General features: G+C 53.0%; 1 protein-coding gene across 1 annotated transcript in view; it reads right to left on the bottom strand.

The window, feature by feature from the left end:
* ACOT11 (acyl-CoA thioesterase 11) overlaps positions 1–1,856 on the bottom strand; it is a 54,837-nt gene extending 52,981 nt beyond the window's left edge. Inside the window, exon 1 of the mRNA XM_008583223.1 lies at positions 1,822–1,856. Within this exon, the coding sequence (XP_008581445.1) occupies positions 1,822–1,854 (33 nt within the window). The 5' untranslated portion in view covers positions 1,855–1,856. The remainder of the gene's footprint in view (positions 1–1,821) is intronic.
* Between the last annotated feature and the right edge of the window lie 8,237 nt (positions 1,857–10,093).

The raw sequence follows: 10,093 nt of genomic DNA, 5'->3' as shown, positions 1-10,093 counted from the left end.
CCGAGGGTTCGGATCCCACATACAGACCGGTTCCTGCTCACTGGCTGAGCGAGGCGCAGGAGCAACGCCAAGGGTTGCGATCCCGTTGCCGGTCCCCGGTCCGGTACGGGGGCAACACTGAGGGTTGCGATCCGTTGCCGGACACGGAAAAAAGACAAAAAAAAAAAAATATGTGCAGAGTTTGGCATGGTGCCCAGCACAGTCAGAGCTATATGAGGATTTGCTACTATTGTTATCTCTGTAAAATGGTGATAACGATAAGTCCCTCCCCCGTGCCTTGCCCCCAGTTACCGATGAGGATTAATGGAAAAAAGAGTCATGAAGGGTTAAATACAACAGGGCACATGAGAAGACTTAGACAGCCCCTCCCACCTGTGCTTGCTCAGAGGACAGGAACAAGAGGCCCAGCTGCTCAGATCCCACCTTGGCCTCTCTGAGAAGCTGCCTGTTCCCATTCATTCATTCGGCATTCCCTGGACTCACCATGCCCAGCCCTGTGCCGGCTATACCAACGGCAGCCTTGTGGAGCTCACTGGGTGGTGGGAGAGAATGACGTGCACATGAGCACACAACCAGTGTGAGAAGGGGCTCACACAGAGGCTCACAGTGCCGTGAGAAATCTGGGAAGCCTTTCCAGAGCAGGCAGCATCTGAGCTGAGATCTGAGGGCTGAGAAGGAACTCACCAGGGAGACAAAGTAGGGGAGGCACAGAGATGCTAGGGTGACTCAGGCAGGAGGCACAGCATGTAAACAGCATGGAGGAGAGAACACAGGTGGTACACTAATGCTGGGGAAAGCAGTTGGTAGGCTGCTGCAGGGAAGGCAGAGGGATGGGGGCAGCGGGATAAGGAGGGGGGCATGGGCAGGGGCCAGACTGCCAGGATCCTTCTGTATCAAGTAAGGAGCATGAAAGTCCTACTGATGGTAGCTGTCTGAGCAGGTGAGGATCGACCACATTGACCTTTCAGAAGCAGCCTTCCAGTGCAGGGGGCGGAAATGGGACGGGGGGCCAGAAAGGACAAGGCACACTCAGCCAGGTGAGGATGCTGAGCTGAGTGGGCGGCTGTGCAGATGGAAGGAGGTAATGGATAAGAGATTTCTTTATTTGCCTCAGGCCCTTTAAAAAGGCTTTAAAATGTCCTTAGAGGACAGTCACTTGATACCAAGCATAATCTCCACCAGTCTGTCCTGCACTGCATTCACCAGATCAAAGGCCCCCTCCAGGCACCGCTGATCACTTGCATCTGTCTCATGCCTCAGCACCTAATCTCAGCTCCAAAGTCCCTGGTGAGAGGTTCCAAGGACAAGTTCTCCTCAAGGTCACCTTGCAGGACACCTTTCCACAGCCCTCATGTGGTCCTGTGCTTGCTCTGCCAAAGAGATTACGCCCTATCACACTCGCTTGCATGCACACCCCCTCACCCTGTATCGGCTCTGTGGCCTTTGAGCCCTGAGCTCTGAGAGTTAAACACCACAGAGCCACGGAGCTCAGAATCATGCACAGAACTCCCTGGGGAGAAACACACCCCCAGAATAGAATTCCAGAAGCCAAGAACTTGCTGAAGGTGATTCCACTTAACACAGTCAGCCCTTGGGGAATCTAATGACCCCTGGGGCTTGTTTGGGGATTGCTGCTTATAATAAATCAGTCCAGGGGCGCTTCGATTTCTCCTTCCAAAGAGAGCTAGAAAATGGCCCATGGAAAGTGAGAGAGACGATGCAGAACTTCTGACTTAAAATGGAAGTCCATCTCTTTCCGGGTCCTCAGCCTCCAGCACCCTCCCCTTTGCCTCCAGCCCGCCCCCAGCCCACCCTCCATACCCTTCGCAGGTGACTTCCGACATTCTGGATCATTGCGGCCAGCAGTCCCCGCTAGCTGTGTCGGCAAGCCTGTGGGAAGCAGCACCCTCCCAGACACAGACTCTGGTCACCTGAGCAACGGCCAGGCTCAGGCTCTAAATGAAGCCTGCGGCCCCTCCCCCATCCTCCTCCCCCGAGCTCCCGCCCCTCCTGAGCCCGCTGTTACCACCCCGTGTTCCAGCCTCTCCTCCAACTGCCCTCTGCCCCCCTTCTCCGAGAGCCCCCGCACAGAAGGCTCCTGTGCCTGCCTGGTGGAGAGGAAGGACAGAGGCTGCCAGCTGGGCCACAGCCACATCAGGGGACCCCATGCTCAACCACTGGGCACCCGTCCCCAGCCAAACTTTAGTCACCCCCCTTCCAGGCCCCATCATCCTCCCCACAGGGTCTCTTGGCTCTGGGATCACTCCCAGGGGCCGGGAAGGGGCGGTGACTTCTGGCAGCTCCCTGGCCCCAGCCCATCAGGCACCAGGTTTCCATCCGTCCACAAGGGGTCAGGCTGGAAAGTGGCAGGAGGCCAGGGAGCTGCCAGAAGTCTCCCAGAGGGACACTAGCCCCACCTGCTAGGACTCTTCACCCTTGAGAGTGCCTCCGCCTGCTCCACCACTCCAGGCACTTCCTTAAAATAGGCAGTGTGACTCTTCCCCAAGCAGCACCTGTCAAATTCCACCCTGATGGCCACGCAGGGTTCAGCCCCCTGGGGCACCCACTCCAGCCCCTCTGTAGCCACCACTGACTGAGAGACCACCAGGATTTTCCTTTCTCCCACTCACTTCTGCAAGAGGCGTGACAAAGAGGCCCTGACACTCACGTTGGACTTAATGACAGGAGAATGAAGTGCTTGGTGGTTAAGGGAAGAAGGGCGAGGAGTGCTGGGATGGTCAGGTGGATGGGGAATTACAAGCACCCCATAATAACCAAGCACCTGCTGTGTGCCAGGCCTCATGCTGGTCCTCATCCCAACCCCACTGGGAAGGTTCGTGTGGGAGGGAAGGTGGTGTGCCCCAGGTGAGTGAGTGCAGAGCCATGCTAGAACACATCAGCCCCATCCTGAGGCCTCTGCCCTTTCCTCTGTCCCGCATTGCCTCTAATTCATCCACCACAAATGTAACAATGTCTTCTCTGGGCACGTCCTGCCTAACACAGCTGGGTACTGGGCCTGGTTCTTTCACTAATGATCCATGTGACTCTGAGGAAGTTCCCTTCTCTCTCTGGGCCTCCCAGCTTTAGGAGTCAAGGACTCTAATGTCTATCCCTGTGAGCTCAGGCCTTGCCCTCAAAGAGCTTGTCATATGTCAGCAGTTCTGTGTCCACAAATGAGAAATTAAAGTCACACCTTAAAAACTGCAAGACGGCCCATGGACAGCACTGAGGACTGGAGCGACCCGGGGGGGCATCCTGGAGGAGGCAATGCTAGAGCTGGCCTTAAGACTGAATGGGTTTGGATAAGCTGAGAAGAGGGGTGAGGTGGAAGGCCTACCAGGAACAGACAGGATGCAGTCAGAGTTTGTAAGGAGCCTCATCTTGCAGGAAAGCTGGGAACGTGTCATGGAGGGCCTCGAATGTCTGGCAACAGGGTTTAGGCATCAAGGAGCCTCTAAGAATGATGAACATGCTCAGCATAATGAAAGCCATGCGAGGTGAACAGGACGGGTGTCCTGAGACCTCCCTGCACTGGTAAGGAAACCAGCTCAAAGAGGGGACAGATCATCTTCCTGGATCCCTGAGCTAACTTGACAGGGAGCCAGGGCAATTTCAGGGTCCTCACTATGCAGATGAGGGAATGGAAACCCAGAGTGCTTCTGGCCCCCCCAACCCAACCCTTTCTCCAGAGGACCATAATGTCTCAGACTCTCTGGATTATACATGAATAAAGTGAGGCCCAGGGATGGAAAGTGAGCTACCCGAAGACATACAGTGAGGAAGCTGTCAGGAATCACCACTGCTGACCTCAAGTCCAGAGCTCTGCCCACCCCACCCCACAATAAGCCATAAAATGAGAGAGGCTTCAGTTAGACTTAAGAGAGCATGTCAAGCAAGGCTGAATCAATCTTACTGTCAGGAACAAGCAACAGAGGGCTAGATCTTTCTGCAGAGGCCTCTCCAGCCCACAAGGTCTCTCTGCTCTCTGTGCTACTTTCCTTTTTTGGGGGGAGAGGGGAGCAGCTGGCCAGTATGGGGATCTGAACCCTTGACCTTGATGTCATAACACCGTACTCTAACCAATTGAGCTAACCAGCCAGCCCTCCCTGTGCTATTCATTACAAAACTGACTCCTGTGTTGTCTCAGCAGCTATGTATGGTCTGTTACTCCAATGACTATTTCCAGGGGTGTCTTCCTCCCCGTTCCAACTCATCGGGGAGTCCCCTGAGGGTTGGAACCATATCTTACTCATCTCTGTGCCCCCTCCCCATTAGCTCCCAGACCAGGCCCCTAAATGCAAGAGGCATGAAACACAAGTGGATGAATCATAGTCCTGGAACAGTGGATCAAGAAGAGGTCTTAAGTGATAGCTAGGTATGGTTCTCAAACCTCAACCTATATCAGAATCACCGGAAGGCCAGCAGCACAGGGCGTGCCTGGGGATCCGAGGCATGGAGGCAGGGACCGGACCCCCCTCCCACAACCAGACATACTGCACCAGTGCCTCAGGGCCCGCCCAAGGACCAGAGGCATGGAGCAGGGGACCGGACACTCCCCACAACCAGGCACACTGCCAGCACAAAGGAGCATGCCAAGAACATCACCTCCATGTGGGTGGCCCCCCACAGCCACCACAATAACCATGGATACCACAAAAGCAGCTAGATGCCACAACCACCACACAGACGGTCCACCAGCCACTGGAGTGCATTGACACAAGGAGAGTCACCAGCAGAGATAAAGAAAAGAAGAGGATGTCTCTCTTCACAAAGCCCATTTCAGAGTGAAGCATCTGCTCTATGATAATATTGGGGGACCTGATCACACCTCTCAGCATTGGACAGATCATCTAGGCAACAAATCAACAGAGTAACCATTATTCTTTCAGAAGGAGAGAAGAAACCTAGAGGGGGGGAAGGGAGAGAGAGGAGGGGATGGAGAGAGATTGGATAAGAGGCATAAAGAATAATTAGGATTTGTAACAATATATATGCTGGTAATATTGATTTGATCAACATATCTCATTGTTGAACCCCAAAAAAATGTATAATCAATTTTGAGCCAATAAAATTTTTTTTTCAAAAAAAACCTATTATAGGATTGTTGTGATAACTACATAAAATAATACATGTAAAACAACACAGTATCTGGCACATTTTTGTTTATAAATTACACAGGAGCTCAACAATGGTAGCTGTTATTATTACTTGTAAGATTAAATATCTAATTGACAGATTAAAAATAAAATAGAATCACCTGAAGGGCTTGTTAAAATACAGATTGCTGACCCCATCCCCAGAGTTTTTGATTTAGTAGAGCTGAAGTAGGGTCCAAGAATTTGCATTTCTAACAAGATCCCAAGTGATACTGATGCTGCTGGTTCAGGACCACACTTTGAGAACCAGTGAGCTAGGTCAGCCCTCCCATTTCACAGCTGGGGACAATGAGGCCCAGAGATCTTAAAGGCAGCACTTGACAGTATATCACTATCATCATCATCATTGTCACTGGCACTATAACCCTATCATTATAGCCCTCCTCACATGCCTGGCACTATGCAAGCACTTCATGTACGTTACCACCTTTGGGCCTCACCCCAAAAGGAAGATACTATGATTATTATTCTCTTGCAGAGGAAAAATGGAGGTAGAGTATTAAGTCATTTGTCCAAAGTCACACAGTTTATAAGGATCACCAGGATTTGAACCCTCATCCAAGGCCCAAGCCCACAAGTTTAACTACCACTGTCCACAACCTTACAGCCTATGGTGACTAGCCAAAAAATTCTCTGGAAGCTCCCTAATCCAGCAGGCTAATTTCTAATGTGGGATGATGTGGCACCATCAGCCTAAAGGCCCCATCCTTTTTTTTTTTTAAGATGACCGGTAAGGGGATCCCAACCCTTGACTTGGTGTTGTCAGCACCACACTCTCCCAAGTGAGCCACAGGCTGGCCCTAAAGGCCCCATCCTTGAGTGGAGAAATGAGAGTGTCTAGAGAAAGCCTGTCTCTGAGCCCTGAGAACCCAGAGTGTTTTCTCCTGCAAGGACTCCTTTCTCCACATGACAACCTTCTTCATCAACCCTACCCATCGGGCCTTCCTGGCTGGAGGACAAACATCCGCATTAATTCTTCTGGTCCATGCCCCAGCTCTACCTCCCCACTCAGTGATGAAACACAATGAAATAGTCTCCATTTATTTTCAACGGTGGTACTGGGTTGTCACTGTCAGGCATGTGTCTGTCTCCCCCCTCAGACTGGGAGCTCACAAGAGCAGGGGCCTCACCTCTATCATGTGAGTCCCCAGCACGGGGCCTGCCCACAGCAAGGGTTTAGTGACTAAGTGATGAATGAATGAATGAATGGAGTGACTGCAGGGACAAATGAGGAAATGAATGAGTGAATAAATAACTAAACTCCCAGGAATTCCCTCTCCTGGGACTTTTTTTCTCAGATAGGACCACAGACTGTCTGGGCAGGAGGGGACCTCTGCTATCACCTACTCCAACTTCCACTCTCAGCACTGTCCTGGCTGAACCCCTCCATGGGCCAGAACCTACAGCTCCACACACACACACACCTTTAGTATCTCAGCCTCCACTCACATACCTCCAGGACAGAAGAGCTCCCTCCATCCAAGCCGGCCTGTACAATTAAAGAGTTCTAATAGCCAGAGGGTCTGGCCATCACTTCATGACCATGGTTCTGGGTCCCCCAGAACAAGGCTGCTCCCCTGGCCCATAACAGCTGGCAAAGATGTGGGAACACATGTCCTGTCCTCTACTCAGCCCTGGCCTCCCTGTCCAGACTTCTTTCTTCCAATCTTCTCATGCCATGAACAGAACTTCCCACTCTTCCCTCACACTGCTAGGGTTTCTTTTGATTCTACTGTTCCCTCCACCCTGACACCTCTCAGGTAATATAGAGACTAATAACTCTACTCCAAACACTGCCCACCACCAAGGTCCGGCTCAAATGCCACCACCTCCAGGAAGTCTTCTTAGCCCCTCCTAAGTGGAAATTACATCCTCCTCTTATGTGACCCCATCACGCATACACACACACATACACACACAAGTCTTCTTAGCCCCTCCTAAGTGGAAATTACATCCTCCTCTTATGTGACCCCATCACGCACACACACACACATACACACACACACACAAACACACAGCCCTGTATCTATTTCAGTGCTTTTTCTGTTAAGTTGGGCTGATCTGTGCTAATTTCCCCTTTTTACCTTGAGCAGGTTGGCAGCAGGGACGGGATCAATTCATCAGAGTATCCTGCCTTCCCCGCCCTCCAACACTCAGAGCCTTTAACATCGTAGATGCTCAATAAATATCCAGAGGACGAATAAATGAGTAATTAGGTGCAAAAGAAGAGGGGAATATGTGAGTGAGTGAAGTAAACGCGCATGTAAGTGCATGGTCAAGTGAATGAATACAAGAACGCTACCATCCCCTCAGTTCTCCATCTAAAGACTCCCAGTTCCTTCTGGGGGCCCCTTGGGCATGGCATGGCAGAATAAAGGAAATTGTGGGATAAACGGGGGAAGAGAAGCAAAAGAGTGAGGAACAAAGATGTGGGTAGGGATACCAGCACGACAGGAAGTGGAGGTGACCTGGCTTCAAGGCCAGGCCCCTCTTCAGAACCACAATCCATTATAGTGTAGAAGCTGGGGCAATGTGAACAGTGAGATGCCAGGGAAAAGAAGGAAAGTGTCCAGGGGAAAGCAGACCCAGCATGGTGGGGATGGAGAGAGGGAATGCCAACAAGCCATGGAGGCCAGATTCAGGATGGACCAGCCGAGCACTGGACTGTCCAGCCCTGCCCCGAACTGCATCCTGCCCGGTGGGGCTCAATCATGCCTTCCCTCCCCTTCTCACCACTCCTCCTGTGGGAGCTGGAACCTCCTCCTTGGCCCAGACTGCCCATGATCTGGACCCAGCCTGACTTCCCGGACTTGGCCCTTGCCCAGGAATTGCTCACAACGGGGGGCTAGTTTTCCCCCCACCCCACCCCAACCCCAGGTGAGTCAGCATTGGCTGCACCGCTGAACTCTGAGTCTTGTGCCCTTATGTCTCGTGCCCCAAGGCCAACCTCTGCAGCTTGCTAATGACTCCCCCTCTCCCCCATGCTAGTTAGGGACCCGCCCATCCCAGCTTAAATCCCAGGACGCCTCATGCCCCAGCCTGCAAAAGCAAGAATGCGCTAGGCATACCTGGCCTGTCTGGAGGCCAGTCCCCGGGGAGAGGCTGATCTGCCTAAGGAAGCATCCCAGGGCGGAGGAGGAGTCAGGAGCGGGAGGATCCCAGGAAACGTGGCCCTCCCCAGCCGGGGACATGGGGGAGGGGCTGAACGGCGGGGGTCTTACTCAAGTGGTGGGAGACTCCGGACCCAGCGGTTTGCAGGGCCAAGGCCCGGGGAGCCTGCTGGGGGCGTCGGAAGAGCGAGTCCGCAAGCAGAGGCTCAGAAACAGGCCTCCGAGGTCGCAGAGCACAGCCCGATGGGGGAGGCTGCCAGGAGGCTGGAGGGAGGCGCGGCAGAGGCGTCAGGACACAGGCGAAGGCAAAGGCGGGAGCGGCCGAGCGAGGTCCTCACGAGTCCGCTGGCGTCGCCTGCCGTCCCCGGCGCGGGAGGGGCGGCCCCGGGCTGCTGAGCCTGCAGATCACAAAGGGGCCGGCGCCAGGCTCTCCAACCGGCGAGGCGTCAGTCCCCGGGCGCTGGCACAGGCGGAAATGCTGGGGCCGCACCAGGCAGGGTCCGGGGGGACCGCGACGGGCGCCCGGGCGACCTCCCCGTTGTAGATAAAGCAGCCCAGCGTAGTCTTAAAAAGTAATATCTGCTATTCGTTCCCACCTTTACTGAGCACCTCACACTCTGCGTTGGGTGCTGGAATGAAGTTCCGAGCAGGACACACTGCCCTTGCCCTTGCGAGTATTGATAGAAAAAAGATAGAAATGGATGGTTCAGAAAAGCACAAAGAAGATGAATACCACCCATCATCTCTTCACTCAGAGAGAAGCTCGATTCGAGCTGAAAGATGTAAACACAGTTGACAGGGGGAGACGGAGGCACCCCTCCCCCCGTGTGTATGTCTACATGATATGCTATATAACTTAGATGATGTGATATGAAATGTATGCTATATGATACTATCATGGCACAGAGGAGCTGCCTGGAGAACTGCCCACCAGTGTTCATGTTTAGGATACAGCCTCATCTGGCAAACTCAGAAGGGACCTGACAAAAGATGATGCTAGTCTCTGAAAGAAAAATGATTCACGGAGGAGTTGGCAGTAGAAGTGCATTCCACACCCGGACCCGGGAGTTGGAGGGGGCTAGGCATTCAGACACCCACGGAGGCTGGTACCGGAGCTCACCCTGCCCAGCCACCCTAGAAGAAAAGGAGAGCTTGGGGTTCAAGCAGCCCTCCTGTGGGGACCTCTGGCAGTGTAGCAGAGATGGGGGCCTTCCCCTTGTCACTTGCCCCAGCCATGCTCTCAGAGCACCACTGAGGCGGGAATGATGAGCACCCCATGTGTGGGGTTTTGGCAGCAGCCTGGATGACAACACAGGAATCTGGCTCAGGGGGCAGCCTTAATACTGGAGCCTCAGCTCAGCAGAGGCCCCAGGTGTCAGCAACAGCAAATGACATCCAAAATCACTTTCCCAGTGCAGGTGAGACATTTGGGGACACCCAGAAACATATGGGACAGATGGACTTCGCAAGGAAGGGGGATTCCAACACTGGCAGGATGGCTCTGGGCTGGCATAAACCATGGTTTAATTTTAATGTGACACTATAATCAAACAGTGAATCCTGAAGATATTCAGATTATCTTTTTTTAAAAAGTGACCATATTGGATGTACTATTTTGTAATCTGCCTTTTCTCTCAACAATGATCATAAATTTTTTTTTTTTTTTTTTGTCTTTTGTCTTTTTCCGTGTCCGGCAACGGATCGCAACCCTCAGTGTTGCCCCCGTACCGGACCGGGGACCGGCAACGGGATCGCAACCCTCGGCGTTGCTCCTGCACCTCGCTCAGCCAGTGAGCGGGAACCGGTCTGTATGTGGGATCCGAACCC

This window comes from Galeopterus variegatus, unplaced genomic scaffold, assembly GCF_000696425.1.
Source record: "Galeopterus variegatus unplaced genomic scaffold, G_variegatus-3.0.2 Scaffold2855, whole genome shotgun sequence".
NCBI lineage: Eukaryota > Metazoa > Chordata > Mammalia > Dermoptera > Cynocephalidae > Galeopterus > Galeopterus variegatus.
The sequence above is the reverse complement of the archived record's forward strand: the minus strand, read 5'-3'. Positions and strand labels throughout refer to the sequence as shown.